This window comes from Centroberyx affinis, unplaced genomic scaffold (genome assembly GCF_046629955.1).
Source record: "Centroberyx affinis isolate AG114_WGS23_722 - 3 ecotype Tasmania unplaced genomic scaffold, CSIRO-AGI_Caff_v1 ptg002368l_1, whole genome shotgun sequence".
Lineage (NCBI taxonomy): Eukaryota > Metazoa > Chordata > Actinopteri > Beryciformes > Berycidae > Centroberyx > Centroberyx affinis.
The window spans coordinates 245,663-269,532 of record NW_027280627.1 but is presented as its reverse complement, the minus strand read 5'-3'; the positions used below and the strand labels follow the sequence as shown (position 1 = coordinate 269,532).

Here is a 23,870-nt window from a genome sequence, read left to right as displayed (position 1 = left end):
AATTTCACCTCTAACTTCCTGAGGGAAGTCTACAAACTGCTGGGGATCAGAGGAGTCAAGACCAGTCCCTACCACCCACAGACGGATGGCCTTGTTGAACGTTTCAACAAAACCCTCAAATCCATGCTGAGGAAGTTTGTGGAGGACTCAGGGGCAGACTGGGACCAATGGCTCCCCTTTCTACTTTTTGCCTACAGAGAGGTGCCTCAAGCGTCGACAGGTTTTTCTCCATTCCAGCTCCTGTATGGTCATGCAGTACGAGGTCCGCTGGATGTGCTGAAGGAGGCCTGGGAGGGACCAAAACCTGAAAAGCAATGCAGTGTTCTCTCATATGTATTAAAGATGAGAGACAAGCTTGAACAGTTCCAGGACTTGGCCAACACTCATCTGGTCAGTGCTCAGCAGCGTCAAAAACAGAGCTATGACAAAGTGGCTCGCCGGAGGTTCTTCCAAGAGGGCCAGAAAGTTCTGCTTCTTCTTCCAACATCCGAGAGTGGCCTCTTAGCCAAGTGGCAGGGGCCCTATGTGATAAACAAGAAAGTAGGTCCTGTCACCTATGAACTGTACATGCCAGATCGCCGCAAGAAGCATCAGGTATTCCATGTTAACTTGTTGAAGGAATGGCTTGACAGACCAGAATCATCAATACAGTTGTGGGCTCGCACTGTGGTTGAAGAAGAGGAACCACAGGAGCAGTTCTTTCCCTCTGCAGGTGAAGAGCAGTCCTTCCCAGATCTAAGTCATCTTGCAGCAGACCAGCAGGAGGAGCTAGAGGCCATCATGCCTGTTGAGCTCTTCAGCACCAACCCAGGTTGCACAGACCTCATCCAACATGACATACGGCTCCGTTGTCCCAACCAACAACCCATTAGGGACACCACCTCCAGAGTTCCAGCAAAGCTGATGCCTGCTCTGAAGCAGGAGGTGGAAGACATGCTTGCCATGGGGGTCATTGAGCCATCTAGAGGTGAGTGGTGTAGTCCAGTGGTGCTGGTCCCCAAGAAAGATGACCCAAAACAGAGATTTTGTATAAATTTCTCTAAACTGAATGCTGTTTCTGCTTTTGATGCGTACCCAATGCCAAGAGTAGAGGAGTTGATTGAGCGCTTGGGAAATGCCAAGTATCTTACAACACTGGACCTTTGTAAAGGGTATTGGCAGGTGCCATTGACTGAGTCTTCTAAAGACTTAACTACATTTAGGGTCCCTAGTGGACTTTATCGTTTCAGAACAATGCCTTTTGGACTGCACGGAGCTCCAGCTACGTTCCAGAGGCTGGTAGATGAAGTCCTGAGAGGAGCTGATGGCTACGCGGCGGCATACATTGATGACATTGTGGTGTTCAGTGAGACATGGGAGGATCACATTCGACACCTCTCTGATGTCCTTCAACGGATCCATACAGCTGGACTGGTCATCAACGCACGCAAATGTCACATTGCCAAGACAGAGGTGGAGTACCTTGGATACATCATCGGAGGAGGGGTCATCCGCCCTCAAGTGGGTAAGATTGAAGCCCTTGTGGCCTATCCTCCTCCAACCACCAAGAGGAAGGTAAAATCATTCCTGGGTTTGGCTGGTTGGTACCGCCGCTTCATCCCCAATTTCTCTGCCAGGTCAGCTGTTCTTAGTGACCTGACCCGTAAAGCCAGCCCTATCAAGGTCAAATGGACTCCAGAGTGTGATGCTGCTTTTGTGGACCTGAAAAACTGTTTGTGTAATGAGCCTGTGTTGCAGTGTCCAGATTTCACCCAGCCATTTACTGTGCAGACAGATGCGTCTGGGGTGGGACTGGGAGCTGTGTTGCTGCAGGGTAAGGGAGAGGACCAGAGGCCAGTGCAGTACATAAGCCGCAAGCTCTTCCCAAGGGAAACAAGGTATTCTACTATTGAGAAGGAAGCCTTGGCGGTAAAATGGGCCATGGACACTTTGAGGTATTATTTAATGGGTGATGAATTTGTGTTGGAAACTGACCATCGGGCATTGCAGTGGATGAACAGAATGAAAGATTCTAATGCAAGGATTACCAGGTGGTATCTGTCCCTACAACCATATCGTTTCAGGATCCAGTACAGACCGGGACACAAGAATGTTGTGGCTGACTTCCTGTCCCGTTCCTTTGAGGAGTGACTGTCTTAAGGGGGGGGGAGTGTGACAAAGTGGGTGAGAACTCTCCTCTACTCACCACTTGTCCCTTACATAGTCATCTTATGCAGTACACCAGCTTATTTCTGTATGTGTCCATGTGGTTATAATTTACTATTGCTTTTGTAACATTGCATCACTTACTATCCCGGGTTTGTTTGTGGTAGCATTCGGTTACAGTTCACATCAAAGCACATGAGTAAGTTAAAGCAAACACACAACCATAAGTTAGTTTAAGTTACCTTTATTATGTTGCAAGTTGGAATAGTGTTTAAGTGTTTGTTCCTTTGTTCATACTTACATAGTGTGTTCCTTTGTTCAGACCCACCATGCAGGACTACTGTTTGGGAAGGGGCCCGCCCAGCATTTCCTGATTTTATGGTATTAGTGATGTCATGCTGACATCACTGGGCCAGACCAAGTGGAAGGGTTTTCTTTTTTTGTAGGAATGTTTCTTGGGGTTTGTTTAAGGCATTCTAAAAGTAATGTTAAGATTACTTACCTTTAAAGAGCCATTTAGTAGTGTAAATGAGCTTGTAAGTGAGTCAAGAACATTGTTTGATTTCCTTGTATTAAGGTTACTGTGTAGGTCAACCTTTGTATGTTATGGTACTGGCTGAATTAGTCTGTGTGTGAATTGAACGCCCTATAAATTCAGAAGGGTTTGTGCTCCTGGGAAGAGGGGAGGCCGTGCTGCCACAAACACGTGCCGTTTGTTTGATTTACCATGATTTAACTTTCAGAGATTATTTTTCTTGTGTTTTTTTTGTTATTTAGCCTGAGTTACATGTGTAATGGCGAACACTGTAAATAAATATGCACCCCTGCAAACTCAAGATGTCTGCTGAGTCTGCCTACCTACCACCTTCCTTGCCATCCGAGCTAGACTACTTTACATGTAGGATCAATCTAATTATAAAAGCAATCAAAACATTTATGCGATTCAATACTGAAATGATGGATTGTCCTTAAATGAAAACCACTTTCTCTATACCATGCCATCGCTCTGAAAACAATATTTCCTTCTGCTTTTAAAGAGTGTAGGTCACTTTCGGATACAGTGACCATTCTGCATAAATTCTGTTTTGACAGATATGTAAGATCTACCCTTAAGCTGCTTCACAATTATAGCTTGGAGTTACCATGCTGACCTTTTAAGTTTAGAGAACGCTCCAGCGTAAACAAATATGAAGTAGTAACAGTATATCATTTTGATTAAAATGTAGAGGATGCTGCCCTACCATTGTAATTTACCCCTTCACTATGTTTACGTTGGCATTAATATGCTAGTGGCATACTTTGACTCAGAGAGAGGTCACTGTTGCATGCCCACTTCCCGGGGCGACTGAATTAGCATGTGAAAATATGCCACTTGTTAACTTGTGTGACTTTGGGTTTTGCGTGGCTGTCAGAACCAGGGAAGCAAGACTCTGTTTGTTGTTCTGTGATGTACATAAAAAGAGGGGAAGCAGGGTCGGTTCAGAGAGGAAGCACTGGAGACGCTCGCACAGTTTTAAAGATATAAACCAGAATCTATTTGATGCAAATTTTGCCTGTATTCACACAGCCTATATTCCTGAAGGGTTTAACGTGAAAGGTTTCGTTCCAAAAGTGAAATGGGTGGGTACTCTCTACTCCTACAGAATGACTGGTGTCAAACATTGTAAACAGATTATGACCGTTTTTTACAGGATAAATAGTTTGCTTAAGTCCTTGGTTGACAAAACGATAACACCTCCACAGTCTGGATCCTCTTCAGACATATTAATTAATGAACTTCAGGTCATGATTTTTGTGGAAATTAATTTAAAATGAACTTCACTTGTAAATGGAAAATAAGCTTGTATAATGCATTAAACCCACTATACCCACACTTAAGGATTTGCAAATATTAGTAAACAAGTAAACAAGCCTTTAACAGCTTCGAAAACTCATGTTGAGGTCACATGCGGTCACATATCAGGCCTTGTATCAAAAACTCAAACAACAAACTTTAGAGCAAAAAAGTAACTCCAGTCCAATGAATCAAAACATAAACAATGCCAGTATTCGGGTGACAGTATATCTACAGATCTTATGTGATTTGATTTGTGTGAGTGGAGGAAATATTTATTCAGACTGCACTAATTTACTATGGATAGGATCCTGATAAGCAATGACTGCATATCACCGAAGATGTCGCCAAAAAAAACAAGGATTTGAAGGATTACTGCTTTAATGTAAAAATATAAACAGAGCGGGCGAAAATATAGAGAAATGCAAATGATCAAACAGTGTATAAGCAGCAGAGCTGGGAGGTTGACAGGGAGAAAGTAAGCGATAGAAGCACAAAGTAGATGAAGAAGAGGGGGAGATGTAGAGTTTAGAGAGAGACAGAGAGAGGGAGAGAGAGAGAAAGAGAGAGAGAGGCACTCCACTGCCTGTGCATCGCTCAAAGAGAGAGCATGGGCAGAGCTGAGTGCGAGTGGCGTCCATCCCCTGCTTCAAAGCCGCGTTCCACTCAGCATTTCTCCCCGCTCCTTTACTCCAACCAAGAATTACCCCAATCAGAAGATGAAAAGGAACAGAGGAGCGGGGCTAGATGTGGGCCGATCCCTTTAAATCTTACATAATCCCTTTTGTCTCCCCAAAGGGAAAATGAACTGAATCTTGGAGTCAAAAGTGCACATGGGTGTTTTAATGACAGAGATGAGCAGCAAAACTTTGGAGCTAGCCAGTGGCGTCTCATTAATATATACACAGGCGGGAGCCGGTGTTAAAGGATGACTACCTGCTCCCGTATATTCCATCTAAGTCAGTGCTGATGTGGTTGAAAAGAGTGGTAATGTGGAAGGAGTTTAAGAGAGTAGGGTTGCGATTGATGTTATAATGATAGCAAGTTTCTCCCAAGGCTGCTCCTTGGTTGTTGGAAAGCTGTAGGCCTGTGCGAAATCAGCTGTGGATTGAGCACTTTTTCTCAGACGTGTCAGATGACGGCGCTTTGCCATTTTTTTTTAAAGTCTTGATAAATTAGTAATGTATCTGGGTAGAGATTCATAACGAAGTGGTTCTCCAAGAGCGACTTCTGAATCACGCTCGCGCCGTCCGCTGTAGGCAAATATGGTACCATGAGCATCAGTTTTATACGTTTCTTCTAACAATCAATTACATGTGCAAGCATTTATAAGGGTGTGTGTTTAAGTTAACCTTCCTCCTGCTGCAACTATTCCCACAGACTGTTGCCGTGAATGAGAATCTGCCCTTAGTCAACTTATCTGATTAAATCAGGGTTAAAAAAGTAAGAAATAAATGAGATTTTGGCACTTTTGGCTCTAGGTTTGACACTGGAGGAATACACAGTGCTTTGTCCAGTTCATGTACAGTGCTGAAGATTTTTGAGTTGAAGTTTGACAGCTATATTCTGACTTCTGTGTGCCTCTTAGCAATATTTGTGAATGGCTGCAGTCAAAATAACATTGTGCAGAAACCTATTTGCATGTTGTTGGCTTTTGCGGGGACATTTATGTATTTACACGCTGTTAGGTATGTTAATTTTATGCACTCCCCTGCCATGAATTTATTTAAAAATAGCATTGCCTGTTGGATGTTGTTGGAGAATGGCATTAAAATTGCCTTTTTTGTTTTCTCTCCAGTGGTGAAATACACAACTAAGTCAGACACTGGACGCCGGAGATATAGACGGCGAATTTAATTTTCCCCTACACCTAAACCAGCTTCGACCGAAATGTGAAAACGGCCGGTGCATTGTGCGGGCGGCTGATTAAAGAGCAATTGTAAGAGAGGACATCTATTTCTCAGGGGTCGCGGGTGCCAGACAGGCAGCGTTGGGCGGCAGGCTACGTCTGGGCCGAGGACAGGCAGTCGGACAGACGGCCGGGGGAGACGCAGGCCAACCCCCCCCCCCGCCAAACTGGATGCTGTCAGCATTTCAGCACAGGCAGCTGGAGAAACAGTGAAATAAAACACCTTTCTGCTGGGCATCCTTCAGATTCAAAGGGGGCCCACCTTCTGCTCTTTCACGCAATGGAAATCCTAACTCACACACACACACACTCCACCACTCTCTGAGGATGTTAATTTATAGGAGACAGTTAAGTAATGCGATACCGTTACTGCATTTGGATCTTGGTGATATACCTAACGGTCTGCTGTACAGTACCTGAGAGGGACGGAGTTACTCAATCTTATTTTCGCTTCGTGAAATGAGATTTATAGCTGAATGAGCAGCTGAACAATGCTATCGCTAACTTGTGGTTTCAGTTGTGCGTTTACATCTCCAGCAGCAGCATCCTGTACATGCAACACACCGAGCTGCACCAACATGTCACGCCACACGCTATTAATATGCATGACAGCCTTATGTCATAGCATGCACACACTTTCTGTTGGTATAAATTATTACACAGAAAAGTATTGTGCTTCAACGGCGGCCTGTGACTTGCAAAAATCTCCCTCTTAACAAGTCATTTAGTCTATTATTGAGAAATCGTAATTTTCTTAATAAAACTGCCAGTGGGGTTCCATAATTTCACTTGTTTCCAATGCAAATCAACTTTCAATAATTTTGTAGAATCAAGTGTCATTTTCTTGATAGTAGTGCAGTGATCGATCTTTTTCTGACTTGTTTCAAGATACTGACACTCATTTCTAGAAAATTCCTGAAACAATTGAACCTGCATTGGAAACGAGTGGAGTTATCTCATCTCATTGATATAATTTTTCTCTTGTTTTCTTTCAATTATCTTTATTTGAGCATTTCTACAGCTATCCATATGCAATGATATAATGCACTTTTATGACAAATAAACATAAGTACATACATTGTAAATACATTTTAGAAAAATATATGTAGATATGAATATATAGATATACAAATAATTAACAAAGAAAACAAAGAAAAATAATGGAAACAAAAAAAGAAGGGAAGACAAGGATATTGTTGTCTATAAAATTTGAAGGCTGTATATGAGACTAAATGACTTGTTTTTCCACAGTGTATTGTTATTATAGACACAGCACATTTGCATTAAAACAGGAGTTCCCAAATTGCTCCACTCCTCAGCTTTCACTCGCTTCATTACTGCAAGTTCGTTTTCAGAAATCTCAATTGTGGGATTCTGGGCAAGCTAGAGGGAAGCCATTTTAATCATTCCTAAATAAACAAACAACACAATGACGGTGGAAGAGCCAATCCCATCGCTGTGCCTGAGCTGCGTAGGGCGAAGCTGACCACATGATTTCCATAAGCATAGATGTCTGGATATCTTCATTTGTCAACATTAATTTCAACAATCCCACAAGCATATCCAAAGCACCAGTGACATAGGAAATTAACCAGTCATCAGTGAAGACCTCAGGTCCCATCAAGCCAGTAGACTTCAACATTGTGACATTTGCAGATAACTAGCTCACTGAAACTGAGTTTTTGCAGAAAATATACAGCCTCTATATTAATTTAAAGTGAATGAACAGCCTTGATCCTGGATTAGTTTGAAATTGGACTATAAAAGCAATGTCTTATGTGCACAAGGCGAATGAATTAGTGCTTTAATTAATTTCCACTTGCATTGAAATATCAAACTTAAATTGAAAGGATTGTCTTGATACGTGGTTATCTTTAATGTGAACACATCAAGTACTACATTTCTTTTTTTATGAACAGTGAAAATCTTGAGTCATTTGAGGCTCCATTAGCCTTGTTTTTCCTTTAATATTCCAGTCTTCATGTTCTTCCTGTAATTAAATTACGGCTGAAAACTTTTTTCTGTGTTGCTGCGACAATTAGTCAGCTTGTTTACTCTGAGGTTGCCACACCATAGATCCTATGGCCCATTAACTAAAACACAACACACATCTGTAGTACCTGTAACTGTTTAGAAGCAAGACTAGAAAGTAGAGCAAGATGCCAGAGAGGAATTTGCTTAATAAGTAGGTTTGCATAAATCTCACTTTAAAACGACTAATTGGATCACAAAGAAATGTGAATTTCCGGTAGATTTCCATGTCTTCTGATGAACCAATTTTCATAATTGAGACCCAAGGCATATGTGAGTTTAAACACAGGGGAAATTGCCTTGTATGATTACTGTTTCTCCAGTGCTTTGCATTTTAAAACTTCACCAGAGCCAGAGACAGACTCCGACAGGAATGTGATTATATCAACAAAACGGTGTCAGGTGCAAATGGGTTTGAGCTGCCCCACAACAATACCAGTTGAATTTTCAACACTTGAGATTTCCTATGGGACAGGCATTCCATATTACCGATCTATAAAAAGAACCAAATTGCCTGCTTGCACAACCAAACCGCCATTTGACAGGGCCTCTGGGCTGCTTCTCATGGTCGCTATTAAAGCTCTGGGTGGTGTTTTCCTCCAGGGCCTGACAGGCAGACTTCAGACTGCCCCCGCCCTGCCTGGATGCCAGGATCAGCCTGCAGCGTGCCCCACGAGCTGCGGAGCAGTTCCTCACTACTTACTCACACAGACAGAGAGGTGCAGCATGGGAACCAGACAGAACTGCATACATGAGTCGCACTAACTTCTTTATACATCTCGGCAGTCATTGGGACTGTCTAGCTAAGACTTGTAATTCAAGCCTGGAGGGAGGAAACACTGAGAAAGAGGAGCTTGTCGCTGCCTGCTGATGAGGACATTGCTTAAATGTTAGATACATTTCTCTAGAAAGGGACGCAAGTTGTTTACTATGTGTCAGAGGTGTGACTGAGTCAACGTCACTTGAGTCCCAGGTCAGTCTCAGGTCTTGAGGCACAAGTCTCAAGTCTAAATGTAGATTACCAAGTCTCAGGTCTTGAGGCACAAGTCTCAAGTCTAAATGTAGATTACCAAGTCAAGTCCAAGTCAAGTCCTTGTCATTAATGTCAAGTCTCAAGTCTAAATGTAGAACACCAAGTCAAGTCAGAACAAGTCCAGAACGAGTCCAGTATCAATTTAATATCTTAAAGAAAACTACATATCTAGGACTTTTCAATGCAATATGGTTTTAATAGGATCAAAATCAGTTTCACCTTCAATAAATCCAATCGTTCCATACAGAAAACTGAATTTAAATTCAGTCGTCTGGAACAAATCTCATAACTTTCAATCTTTTGTCAAGACTTTAGAAATCTTATCAAGTCATCAAAGTACAAGTCAAAGTCAAGTCAAGTCTCAAGTCTAAATGTAGAACACCAAGTCAAGTCAGAACAAATCAAGAGTCCAGTATCAAATTAATATCTTAAAGAAAACTAAATATCTAGGACTTTTCAATGTAACATGGTTTTAATAGGATCAAAATCAGTTTCTCCTTCAATAAATCCAATCATTCCATACAGAAAATGGAATTTAAATTCAAAGTCGTCTGCTGGAACAAATCTCATAACTTTCAATCTTTTGTCAAGACTTTATAAATCTTATTAAGTCATCAAAGCACAAAGTCAAGTCAAGTCTCAAGCAATTGAAATTGTGACTTGAGTCTGACATGAGTCCAAATCATGTGACTGGTGTGTGTGTCTGTGTGTGTGTGTGTGTGTGTGTACTTATGTACATGTACATGCTGGTTTTCCCCCAGAATTGTAATCTTGTCAGGGGGAAAAAGCCTCTGAAACAGCATTTACACCATAGTTAGACACAGAAACTCTCCATTGAAACACCATGAAATAGTTTAAGATGGGAATGACATTGTTTAAGGGGGTTAGCATATACTTATTAAGGCAGGGCGACCCACCTCCATTCAATGGAAATGGAAACTCTGGTACATGCATGTGTGTGTGTGTGTGTGTGTAATGAATGGATGCAGATAAGTGTAACTGGTCCCGCGTTGGCCGTAGATGGCGTCTCGTTGTGATTTTGGAGAGCCTCCTCTTGCCCGAATGAATGATGTCACACTGTCACTGATATCTGCACAACTGGGGGGTCCTCAAAAGCCTAAATGGGACCATTAAGTGTCTGTCAGTTCACAGTTTGCCTCAACACTCCACAGCGCGTCTTGTAGCGACAGCTGCATCTTCCGTCCAGCCACTCCCTCATCATTGTTGCCTGTTATGACAGACCGCCAATTGGACCTAAATTAGCTTGAAAAGGCTCCGCTGGCAGAGAGCCGGCGCATACGTGCATGACGCCACGAAAAAATCAGGGTTTCACAGCTTTGACAGACTTCAAATGACCTTTTTGCATGCCACACGCATTAGAGTTCTCTGTTACCGAAGCAATTTGGTGAAGAGAAAGCAAGATGATACTAGCTTCATTACTGTCAGCACCGAACATAATACCTCTAATGCTTAGTGTCACTTCCATATGAACACAGCATGGGGATAACAGGAATGCTTTAATTAGTGAACGCCATGGCAACAGTGAACATGTTTAGATTAGGTACGATGATAACACGATGAAACAGACAGCCTCTAATTCAGCAAAATATCTCAAATTAGCGGACCAGTTAAGGCTATTGTTGGGATACGAGTCTTGACAGTGAAGTCCTTCTGCACTAAATAGTAACAGTGAAGAAGAGCACAAACCTTGTTGTTGTTTCTTGTCCCTGATTGTAAGAAATGCATTCTAGGGAGGAGGGAGCCTTGAAACTCTAGGCCGGTGCCTGTCACAGGGGAAGCAAAGCCAACGGTTGAGAGCGAATAACAAATACTTATGAATATTCAAGTATTGCTGATTGAAAACCTAAAAGGCAGCGCATAATGTATGTACTGTATCGCTGCGGTACGCCACAGCTCAACCAGACGCTGAAATCTCACTTCTCACACTGTCTTCACTTTGATTGATCAAAGGCGGCTTGTTTATGTGGTAATGACAGATCACAAAAAATGGTTTATGATAAAGGTAACATTAAGCCAGATTAATTCAACAATAATTATGAATACAGTACAATGCAGAATTTAGTCATGTATCAAGGGCAAAAAGGATTAACAGTCATTTGCATAATAAACAGGCCAAACAAACAAACAAAAAAACAAAAAACAGAGGTAAATAAACCTTGAAGTGAGTCCTTGTCTGCCTCTGTCCATTTTTATGTACACAGTTTATTAATCAATATTTGTGGGCCATAATTACAGCTGTTTTGCTTGTTGGAAGGTAATGGAGATTAATTAGTGACCTGCAACAAATGCTGTATGTAAAGGGATAATGAGCTCTGCTTTATGCTTTAATTTTTAAGTGATATGCCAAGTCATCTGAGAAAGTGGAAATTAACTTTACCCTCTTTAATTGTGTTTTTTGTTTATCTTGATTCACTGTCTAAGACCCCCAGTGGCTCGGTCTTTACGGTTAAAGTCTCTGAAGCAGCAACACAATAATGAATCAAGTCCTGTCGTCTCAATGGCCCGTCTCAGTGGGGCTTTCCCTTCCTTAAGGTGACCTTCTGAAGATAAACACGCCATTTAATGTCTTCCCATCAAATACAATGCTTGGCTTCAACATCAAAGGCAACCTCGTCACTTATTAGAGTCCAGGAGCTGAATGAAGCCTTTTTTTCCCCGCTCCTTTTTCTTTTGTTTCGTACTGAAATATCTCCACCTTCGGACTAATCTCATTTATGAATCAGTAATAAACATTATGAAGTGTGCTGTCATTAAAGCAATGCTGCAATGAAATGCACTATCCATGACTGGGAAAGTACAGAACTTTTGTTTGAAATAAACCATGTCAGTGACGATAATAAGAAAATAAGAAGATAATAAATAAGTTAGAAACATGCAAAAATATACTAACCTTTATCCAAATAACAACTAAAGTGTGTTTTATTGAAAGTGGGCCTTGTGTTAAAAGTCATTACACTGACAAACAGAATTGTGGGTTATTGAACAAGTATTACGGAGAATGGATAAATCATCAAACAATGGTGAAAAAATGGGAGAGTAAGAAAAACAAGGCATAAAACAAGCAAATTAAAAAAGTGGGAAAACTGAAGACATTTTGCAGCTCATCATTTTTTTTTTTTTTTTGATGTGCTATTTCTACCAAGCTGAATCCAAAATCCTCTTGGCACAGACTATTGCAGTGTGTGTGTGTGTGTCTGTGTCTGTGTCTGTACTAAAGCATCCCTTGCCCTTTTCCTCAAGAAAACCAAAAAATGTCTAATCCAAGTTGTGACAACCTTTTCTCCTCCTTGCATTCACAAATAGCCGCCTCGACGCTGTCATTGGCCCTCGGGATTCGTGACGTGTATTTCCCCGGGGTATGATTGGACAGTTCTGCCGCCAGTCATCTTGAGTGACATCACTTGTGCTCCAGTCTCCGCCCAGCCGCCGCCGACGCTATTTGAGTGGGGAACAGCGGATAGTTGTACATAGAGCCGGTTTAGTGTCGTCAATGGGAAGCACACGCAACGGTGGCAAAGCGAGTACGGTCTAGATTAAAATTTACGACTACACCATGGTTTCCACGTCGATTCCGTGTTTGTGGATTACATTTTGCCTTCATTTATGTTGTTATGTAGACACTGGGAAAGCACAGAATGCGAAGGAAGGTAAGTTATAAAGTTTTGACTCTCTCCCATCCCATCGCGTTTACTGACATGACATCCCCCGAAATTGAACCAGTCGCCTTGAGATGTGTCCGGACCGAGCAGCGCGAGGGCTTTGCTGTCTTTTCCGATTATTTAACTCTTCGTTTATGTCAAAAGTTTTAAAAAACATGGATGTTTTTTTCATGACAAGCGCAGTTACATGAAGCCAGTGTGCGGGGATGACACTGCTGTCTACTCCTCCGCTGCTACCAGCGACCTCTCGGTGTTTTACGCACGGCAATTAAACGCTGTAGAATACGGATTACGCAGAAGTAAATGTTTTTATTTTATTCTAATGCAAATACGCGGACATTCTAACTAGCCTGTTTATTATAGATTTACAATCTATCACGACTAACGAGGTAATATCAGCGGATCGATCGTCCCAGGCTCGTTGGAGTAAGCCGTCTAAACCCAGCCGGTGGGTTATTTCTTCCAAAGTGGCCTCGTCTCGTCCTGTCTAGTCTATTTCTTGTAAGGAAAATACAGCAGATTGTTCTGATGCGAAGCCTTCTGCCAGCGCCGTTGAAGTTGCCCGAATCAGAGGCGCTAAAATACTGGAAAAGAGAAGAAATGCTCCCAGGATTTAAACAACTCCAAATGAACACGGGCAGGAAAATTGGCACGTTTAATTGATGAGATTGCAGTCGATAGTTAAATTAATGAAATTATATGGACTGTTTGCGGAAAAATCACACGGTATTGATTTTGATTACCACCAAAACTATAGCATAATAACCCAGCGCGGCATTCAACCTTCACTGGATTTAATTGCTGCTATGAATTGTAAAACCTGTGTTTATACTCGGGATTTCGTAGATGGGAAATTACCTCGATACCAGACAGTTTCCAATAAGATGGGGAGAGGAGCAATTTCGTCGGCGGTGCGTCCTGGCAGAATCCCTTCTCGGAGAGCTGTCTTCTGTTGAATATAGCTATTAATAACTTTATTTTATTAAATTCCGCTGTGTTTGACGTTTTGCGCTCTCGCACGCTTCCAGATAGATAAAAAATCAAGCGTCGTCCGAGTTTGATTAAAGGCATTTCCCATGCGCAGATGACCACCTAACGACCAAGCCACCAATTAGATGGTTTCAGGATAGTTTTATGGCCGATTCGAGCTTAAAATATTCCGCAACATAACCGCCTGTATGCGTCGGGAGGGAGACAGGTGCGCTCCTTTGACCTTAACGCAAGAACTTGCACCACAAAGACTTTGAAATTAGTTTTAATAAATTGACTGCGTCGCCATACATAAGATTAACCCACAATAACTACTTTAATGCGCCTAAATCCTATGCGTAATGAATTCCCCTCATATATAAAAATATTCTGATTGATGTTTGGTGTATCCTGTGCTTGTAGTGTGTGTCTGTATTCATTCCTTACGCGCCGTGTCAGCGGTTATAAAGTGAACCTGCAGACACCAGGACCTGTCTGCTGTAGCATATAGGTTTATTGCATGTTTTGCTTTAGCTGCTGCTATAGAAATTAGGTCACGGGTATATGCGCTATAGATGCGTGGCCTATCAGTAATACGCAGCCCCGGTGCCCGGTGAGATTTAACCACCTGCCTCTTCGTTCCCTGTCACTAGTGATACTGCTGGACTCCAAGGCACAGCAGACAGAACTGGAGTGGATCTCCTATCCTCCCAATGGGGTAAGTCTGCAGAATCACCGCATCACTGGCACATGGATGAATTACCAATCTACTTTTTCCAGCTCTCTGATGTCCCACATCTGTGATATGAATAATAATATTTTTGGGTGGGAATTAAATATACATAGGGATCTGAGACACTCGCTGAGGTACCTTGCAGTGTATTCCTCAGTTCTCACAGACTTTTCTTTCTCAAATTTGCGAGAATAATAGATAAAGTACGTGAAAGGCTGTTTCAAAGCTCTAGCTTTTTTGACATTCAGTGCACAAAGGCCTTAAGCATCCCAGAATAGTTTGCCAACTTGCCTGCATGATTAAAATAGGCTTTGCGTCTTGAAACTTTATAAGAAAAAATGTGAGCGAAGCAGATAAATTCAACATAATCATCGTTTAAAGGCTCATGTATGTTTTTTTATGATTAAAATGCAGCTAACATTAATGGTGAACGTATTTGCTGCATCACATTTTTATAATCTCCCTTCATTCTGTGCTTTATATTGCGCACACAGCACTACATTTCTCACCAATGTCTGAAATCAGTAGAATTGCCCAAAAAAATGTTCATGGATTATTCTTAATGTCACACTTATACACCTTTGTCACATTTATTACACTGTAATTACCTCTAGTTTAGGCTTCATTGCCAATCATTAAACATCTTTATGTCTGTCTCATTTTGATGGCTTTACTCCAACTCACATTTTATTGTCAGTTAATTTCATTTCAAGAAGTTTTTCCATAATGGACTAAATGTGTGTCTTGTTCTTTCAGTGGGAAGAGATCAGCGGGTTGGATGAAAACTATACCCCCATTCGCACATACCAGGTTTGCCAGGTCATGGAGCCCAATCAGAATAACTGGCTTCGGACTAACTGGATAGAGAAGGGCGATGCCCAGAGGATTTTTGTGGAACTGAAGTTCACCTTGAGGGATTGTAACAGTCTACCCGGTGTGGTGGGGACTTGCAAGGAGACGTTCAACTTGTATTACCAGGAAACCGATTCGGAGGTTGGCAGGAATTTACGAGAGAGCCAGTACGTGAAAATTGACACAATCGCAGCAGATGAAAGCTTCACCCAGGGCGACCTGGGTGAGAGGAAGATGAAGCTGAATACTGAAGTGCGCATAATTGGCCCTCTGTCCAGGCGGGGCTTTTACCTGGCCTTCCAGGATGTAGGGGCGTGTATCGCCCTGGTCTCTGTCAAAGTTTATTACAAGAAGTGTTGGTCTATCATTGAGAACCTGGCCACGTTCCCAGACACGGTGACGGGATCAGAGTTCTCGTCGCTGGTCGAGGTCGAGGGCATGTGTGTGAGCGACGCCGAGGAGGAGGCCGAGAACTCTCCCAAGATGCACTGCAGCGCCGAAGGAGAATGGCTGGTGCCCATTGGGAAATGTATATGCAAAGCAGGATTTCATCAGAAGGGAGATGCATGTGAACGTGAGTTGTTGCACTTTTATTCGCCTTCATCACAAACTCCAATTTTGATCATGTCATAGTATAACATTTTATTCTATTAGTAATTAAATTTAGCCATTAGCAAATTCCAGAGTTGTTTCCTGTCGAATTAACTTTTAGAAATCAGTCAGGGGCATCCTGAATTTCACACAAGAAAAGGCAAGCCAAGAAAAACAAGCAATAAACTGGCGAGTATTTGTGTTTTGATTATGCAAAGCAGGTAAATGACAATTTAGGCAAAGCTGAATAGTTTTGTTGGCAAATGGGATTAAACTAGCTGATTTGACAGCAGTAAAGATGGATAAAGTATTGAGGCCAGACAGCCTCAGTGTAATAATTGGAATCCATGTTAATTGTTTGATTATCAGGCTCTTAATTTATAGCCGTGATTCTGTTGACACTGGGATTAAATAATAACTTACTCTTCAGTTTAGCTCCGTGCTCCTCAGCTTGAGCACTTCTCTCTCCTGCTGGCAGCGAGCCAAGACAATCACTTGCAGAATACACAGGTCTAGAGGAAGTCCAGCCAATCTTTCAGTATCTCTCTGCCCCGGCCAAATGACCCTGACAGAGAAGGAAAACAAATAGCCGCCATACTGTGGCATTTAGGCCTCAGGATATTTATGAAGGAGCCTAACAGGAAGCGCAATTACAGCCTCGGTGGTTTCGGATTTTTGTGTCACTGCGGCACAGGATCGTGCCACGGCAATTAACAATAAAATGTTTTCTGTCACTCTAATTGCTCAAAGGATTACTTTCAGTGGCCACCTGACTTGAAAGATAAAAATCACTATGGATTAAAAGGGGGCGACTTAGGTCACAGACCTTAAGTGCCCTGCCTTGTCAGCCTGGCTTTTTTTTTGCAAAGTGGGCAACCTCAATCTAAGCAGCTTATGAGGAGCACCAACCAGTAATAATTGAACGGAATGCGTCTAAGAACAAATTAGTGACCCTGGAAGACAAGCTTTTATGCCATGCTGTCATCCATTAGGGACCCCACTGAGGGAGGTGTGTTAATGAAATATATTAGGCCATGTAATTTAGAGGAACGCAGCCTGCCTCAAGTTATGCTATGTCTTAATGTTAAGAGGGTATGGCTGATTCAACCCCATGGAGTTCCTTTTTTATTGCTCTTGTTATTTTAGTATGCATCGATGGAAGATACAGTTGTGCCCTTAGGTGAAAAAAAAAGCCTGTGATTTATTTCCACCGGGAAAACAAAGCAACATAATAGGCAATAGGCTTTGCACTTCAAAGTAATTTAAGCTACCTGCTCCTTTTCTTATTGTTGTGTTCAAAGCCTTCAATGTTCTCACAACAGAAGGCTGTTGCGCCCCCCGTATTAATTAATCGATTTCATTGTCAACTAAAACAAATACCTGTAGATATAGGCAGTTGCACAGTGAGCTTACCGTTTGAGTATAATGCCTGAAAACGGTTCCTTAGTGTGTATGTGGATCAATTTCCAGTCTTGACACTGCACCTTTATGAGTTTTATCTCCACTGAGGCATGGGAGGCCTTTGTATTAAGGGGTAGTTAATCTAAATAAAATGAGAATCACGGTGCACCATCAGCAGTTCTTCTAGCGGCTCTACTGACATTAAATTGTCCATTCAGTAGTTTCCCCAGAACAAATCTAAAAGCTATTCAAACTATTTCTATCAGCTGAATACCAGTGCAATAAGTCCAAGTGGCTGTGACCGATAAAAAATGTGAGATCCTGCCTCTTGGACCTTGGACTAGCTTTTCTTGGCTCTGTAAAAGTACAGCTTCTTTCGGTTGAGTTGATTTGTCTGATGGTGCCTCGTCTTGATGCTGCACCTTTACTAAGAGATAGTCCTTAACTGTCCTATTTTCAGTATCTGCAGGATCCTATGATTATAACATGGCCGCCTAGTGAAATATTAAGCAGGGTGGGGGTGGGGGAGGGGAGGTGCAGGTGGAGCAAGTGAGTTGAGCTGTCAGTCATGTCATTTGAGGAGCCCCCTCTGTGGATGCAAAGGCCTCCTCCAAAACGTGTTGTGATCCACTCATTCATCACCGTCAGCGAAGAGGGACCGCTTGTCTTTCACTCCTCTCCCTCCCCGTCTCTGTCTCTCTTTAACTCTTTGTGTGGCAATCTGTGGCAGTAAATGTCACTCTTCTTCTTCTCCCCGCCGCCCCGCTCACTGGTCTCAGTGTAATGGGTGTTGAAAAAGGCCAGTTGAAGTGTCCCGCAGCCTGCACAGGGTTCATTTTGCGAGGCGCTGCGTGGTGTTAAAATAGCGCCCATTCATTCGCTGGTCCTGTTTAGCGGTGGCTACTCATTGCAATGGAGCCACTGAGTCGTTTAGAGAGAGAGGGCCCTTGTGGACAGACATTGGTGTCTTTGTTTTGCTCAATCCCGGGAATGTATGTTGTCCAATTTTGACACATCACATCATTGTGGTACTAAGTAACTACTGCCTGAGAAATAATTAACCGTTGACCCTAACTTTTTTTTTTACTCCAGAAGGCAGAGGCCTGTATCTGGGGTAAACAGATAAAACATGCCTTATCTTACTGCTATCGCTACATGCTAACAAGAGAATTAATGAGAGGATACAGCATCCTGTAGACGCTGGCACCATCCATCTCGGCTGTCAGGGAGTCGGACAGAAGTTAGTCGGAGACTGATTGATGATCGCGCCCCCGGGGGACGGGCCTAGCAGTCGGGGTCTGACCGCAACAGCCAAGGTGTATGGAAGCCACCAGGCGGCCCGGGCAGGAAAGGCTGCACTTAGCATTTCAAATGAAGCCAGGAAGCCAAGAGTCAGGAGGTCCTCATGCATCTTGACGCTCCCCTGATTGATAAGGTGTGAATTTAATACACCAAATGGCTGTCTTTTACAACCGCTCCAGAGCTTAATTATGCAAATGACGGCTGCACGCGGAATCCACAGGAGACCAAAATGGACCTAAATCACTCAAGATTGAAATAATTTGGTGATGGATGGTAGCTTGTCTTGTCACTGCCAGTGTCTGCTTCCTGTGAATAGTAGCATTCTTCCACAGCCCAGGGCTTTTCCTCCTTGTTGTTTGGCCTGGCAGGTAGCAGTCACACACACAGATGTGGTGTTCTATGCTCTGGATGTTACTACCAATATGCCTGACAGTTCCCCCTTGTCTTAAAATTGATCACTTTGAGGAGGATTTCGAGATAGACAGTGTACAGACTCATACAAGAGATCGGCAAAGCTTTGTGTATAATTTGGGTGATTGGGAAAAACAAACTATAATGCTTGATATCGAATTGACAAAAACTCAGATATAAACACACACATTCACTCTCTCTCACTGAATTATGTTCATGTTGGTGTATACCTTCTGTGTTGTAGAGCACTCTTTGATTTTAACACAAATCTTTGGGAAGAAAGAGCAGGTTTTCTTGCGGCTGAGCCATCCTAAGCACATTTTAAGCCCTGCTCTCCCTGCTATGGATGTAAGTGGGGAAAAAAGTGTGAAGTTATGTAATAAGTTATTGATTTTCCTCTTAAAGGAAGATTGAAGCACAGAGCCAGCGGTCTGAAGCCTCCCAGAGGGGCAGCTCCTCCGACAACACGGCCCTCCCTGCTGCCTCTTAAGGTGGCGAGACCCCCGGCCCAGTCACATATCACTTTCACCCCCCATGCCACGGGGACACAGCACTAAACACCAGAGACATTGTCTTCTGACATGGAGTTCGCCTGTCTGATCACATCCCTCTCAACCAGTCAGCGGGCAAGCAATTACAAAAAAGACATCTGTGCCACAGTTTGGATAGCTAAAAAGGGCAAAGCTTAGAATTGCAAGAGGTATGGAAGCGGGATCGATGGAGATGTCTGAACCTGTTAGTGCAAGTGGAGATGAGGGCCGGCGCTCCGCGGGGAGGGCTCTTTTGTCATGCAGAGAGAGGGGGCCGGAGAGGTGACTCTTCTGGCGATCAGGGGTCAACTGCTGCGATCATCCATCTTCCGTCTTGACAGTGTCCTGTCAGCCGGGCCGCTCACGTTACTAAGCACAACAGGCAGGCCTCCATTGTGGGTCCGTGCCCGTCTGCAGCCATGTGTAAATGAAGTTAATATTCACTGACCTTATGCATAGCCAAATGTGGACCCCTGTGTCACCTTGGAAATAACACTATCTGACACAAAGTCACAAAGGTCTCCCTTTTGGGGGTTAACAAAGTCTCCTACCAAACATATCGCACCATATGCCTTTGTTTGCGTGAGAATGAGGAATGTTTACTCGCATTCTGTCTATTCATGCGACGTAACGCAGGGCCTCAAATTTGGACTGGCGGGTCAGATTCCAAGACCTGTTTACTGATGACTGATAGCTCTCATGCTTTTTTTTTTTTTTTCCCCTGTTGACTTGAAATAACATCAAGCAAGAAGAGCCATTAGATGGCTGGCTGGCATTTGTAAGATAACACCATGAGATTTGATTTTGATGCTGAACTAGTGCCTTCTAATAGTGTTTTCTGAACAAGGTGTGTGCCCCTACAACTGTTGAGTGGATTAGGCTTTACCATCAACTGCTTTAAATTCATATATGCATGAGTCAGTTCCCGTAGCTTATGAACACAGGTGAGAGAGAAACCTATTACCAGTGACCAGACATCGGCTGTCTGTTGTCCTTCTCAGGCACAATTCTCTATGCTTAGGTTGTGTGTTTTAGTCCTGTTTTTGATCCGTCTTTATCTCCATATGATATCTATAAAATTGAAAACCAGTCGGAGCAAATAATTAGTCATGACAGGTCTTTTGTTTCTTTGCCTTTGCTCCATGTTTGAGCTAAGCGTATGAATCAGTGCGGTTCAATTTATGAATATGACTTTGAGGCAAATATTTAACAAGCCGACCGACTATGGAAATGAGCCTCCCAGTGAAAGTTTTTTGTATGGAAAATGAAGCATTTGTATTTAATTTGACGTGTTGACAGGCCATTCGGCTCCCACAGAAAGCCCGCCTGGCACCAGCCGAAGCAAGTCCTCTTTGTATCCAGGGAAACGTCTTATTTTTTCTTTTATTTCTCATTTGGAAGTGGTAGTGTATATTTAAAAGGGACATTGGATATGGAATTAAAATGAATACTGTTTATTATAGATCGCCAAATTGCGATTTCAAACATTTTGTGTTCTTTGCATCCTCTAAGGAAAGAACTATGGTTTGGTCTGTACTAATGAGAAGCAGAATAAACTCTCTTTTCTCATAACAAGGGGTTAGACGGAGTAAACGCACCGCACAGAGGAATATAGCGATATATTGTTGTGAGGAAGACAATGAGAAGGTCTACGCTGAGTTGTTACCATGGCAGAATCTTAAGTACACTCTCAGCCTTCTGACCCAAACCCAGTAATTTGACCTGTTTGCTTAGGTTTGTGTAATTATCATGATTGTCATGATTGTGAATGCGTCACTGACAGGAGAGTTGGGTGCTGCCTGTTGATCGTCACTTCACAAATCCACCCTAAACTCTTAGATGATGTGACGTCTATCTATCTTCTAAAAACAACAGCAAATGTTAATTTTTTGGTGTCAGTCCGTCAGAGTCAAAGAGCAAGATCTTCTCTCTGGACTCACCATTTTGCACCAACGTTCAACAATCATACAGGGAGAAATCCATAATAGTAGAAGAGGCCGAGACACAAATTTCTCCATCAACAGTGGCCTCAATAGACCAGAATGCAGCTTCCACCTTTATGGATCTTGTTCTCAGCAGCGTAAATACAACTGAAATACAACTCCCTCTTTGATGGCTCTTTTTGTAATTTGAACAACCGGGCACGGCATTGTTCTCCCTCCGCTCACTTTTTTTTTTTTTTTTTTTCGACTGGAAAAACTTACTACGCTATCACGATTGCTATCGCTCTCGCCACCCACAGGAACACAGCACATAGATCGGCCTTTTTTCTCTGGGGATTTGTCGAAAGTCATTCTGGGAAATGTAGGGCATCACTAACCGAAGCAGAAGTCGACGACGAGGCGGCGAGAAGGAAAGTGGGGACAACAGGAAAGTAAATTACAACACTTCATCACAAAATAACTCCTAGAATGCACTGAGCGTCATAAATTGATGATGGATTGTCCTTTAAGAGCAGCCCAGATCTGCACCGGCACTCATGGGCATCTGAGGGCAAAGCGGCGGCTTTGTGTGTCGGGAGGCCACAGGGGCCGGGCCGCTGCAGGGACTAGCGGCTGGTTTGACATTGTTCCATGCCTTTCTGTCACAGCAGTGGGACCAGGGGGATTGGGATGGGGGATGGGGTATGGGGAGGGGGAGGGTGAGTGGGGGCTGGGTCAGGAGGGTTGGTAGGCATTGGCACAATTCAGAGATAATGCTTAGTTGCTGACTGGGGACATTTTCAGTGCTGATTTCGCTCCGGCTGCGTGGGGGCTTTGGATCGGTCAGACCTTTGGACCCTCTGCTTTTATCCCCAGAAAGCAGAGGCTCGTCTCTTCTGTGGAGTCTTTTAGCAGAGCTCCTTTTAGAGCTGACCACCTCCTCCATTAAAGGTAGCCGCCTGGCTGGCCTTAAGGGCCCTCGCTCCCGTTGCCATGTGAGTTAAATGAACTAAACAAAAGACGATTAGGCAGGGACATTTTCCATGTCACTGAGAATCCATTTCAAAAAGCTCACACCGCATGATAAATTAAAGAAGTGGAGGCCTCTTAGGAAGAAGACATACTTTGTGCGGATACAAGATACAGTTCCTGCTCAGGCAGAGCGAGAGGCTATAAATGCTCTGATGTAATGGATTTAATCTTAAAATGCCCTTCATTTTCCACCCCCAAATCCATGCAGTAAATCATCCAGCGAGCTGAAAGAGGAAACAGGTGTTCAAGTTTGTTGTTTATAATTTGTATTGCTGTCAGCAGCGGATCTAATGCGGCTGAAACAGTTGTCTTTTGGAGGGAGATCATATTATTTCATATTTTCTCCTGTTTTTTCTCTCATAACCTCAGCGGATGTGCTGATTCGCTGATGACCTCGGCTGAGTAGCTTTTAGCACTTTTCTCCGGATCTGGAGTTTTGACATTGTGATAATAGGGAGCAAGGCTAAAGTTAGTTGCTTCATAGAGAGGATAACAAGCTGAAGCAAACAAAAGTATGATTGTCAAGAGGCAGTATGCTCACTCACAATATAATTACACAGATATTATAATTCCCTGCCAATGCAAGTTCAATTGACTCATTTTGAAACATGAAAAGGAAGGAAAAAAGTTTGAGTTGGACCCGATGATGTGTTAATTATTTTGCTAATAAATTCCAAATTGGCCTACTTTTAGGACAAACTAAAAGTACTTTACTGGCCGTAGCATTAGTTATAGCTTCCTAGCAGTCGCATTAGCTATAATTTTAGTATAAGTTAATCAGGAGCTGGCTTTGATCTTTGCTCAGTACAACCAAGCAGGCACTTCCTTTGGGTTTTCCCTGCTTAGAGGGCAAAGCTGCGTGCCCTCCAACACTGTGTAAGGGAATGCTAATCTTCTCTTTGTTTCTCATGGAAAGCTACTTATCTCCCGCTAAGCACAGGTACCTCCAATGAATGGGCTGGTTGTCTGTATGTGTGGAGTGTAGCACCAGGCAGACAGAGCCATTCCAAGTATGTGTGGGGCGGAGGGAGAATCCGGCACAATATGACATCGGATTCTTTAACCGTTTAAACTGATGTTTCATAGGCTCCTTTAATCTGACTTCTCTTTTCCCTCGCTTCCTCATTGTAGCCATGTTCTCGCTTCCTCTTCATCTGACGCCCGCAGGAGGTGTAGGTGTTTGAAATTAGCTTGTTTGGAGGGGTTTGACATTGAAACTCTATCTCTGTCCCGCGAAGAGATTTCCAGCAGGGCCTCAGTTCTTTCCTCTTCTTTGTGTGTTCTGCCACTGTTTCCAGGAGCTGGGTAGGCGCCTCGCCTCTCTTAGGTGGGAGATTAACATGTCTGCGGGCAAAAACCCAGCTGTTCAGCTTCTCCTGCTTTATTGAAAGAAAAAGGAGATTTAGAGCTGTGCAGCGGGCTACGTTAGATGGAGAGGAATTCTAAAAAAACACCTGCTGCTTCCAGTGTTACTCCTGTGATCACTCAGACCCAA

The 23,870-nt window shown here is 43.0% G+C and overlaps 1 protein-coding gene across 8 annotated transcripts in view; it reads left to right on the top strand.

Annotated features, from left to right (window-relative positions):
- Nucleotides 1-12,470: 12,470 nt before the first annotated feature.
- epha7 (eph receptor A7) overlaps nt 12,471-23,870 on the top strand; it is a 68,150-nt gene continuing 56,750 nt past the window's right edge. For all 8 annotated transcript variants that reach the window (XM_071533466.1, XM_071533462.1, XM_071533465.1 and 5 more), the window contains exons 1-3: nt 12,471-12,620; nt 14,255-14,319; nt 15,091-15,760. In XM_071533466.1, coding sequence (XP_071389567.1) covers nt 12,527-12,620; nt 14,255-14,319; nt 15,091-15,760 — 829 coding nt within the window. In that variant the 5' untranslated portion in view covers nt 12,471-12,526. The remainder of the gene's footprint in view (nt 12,621-14,254; nt 14,320-15,090; nt 15,761-23,870) is intronic.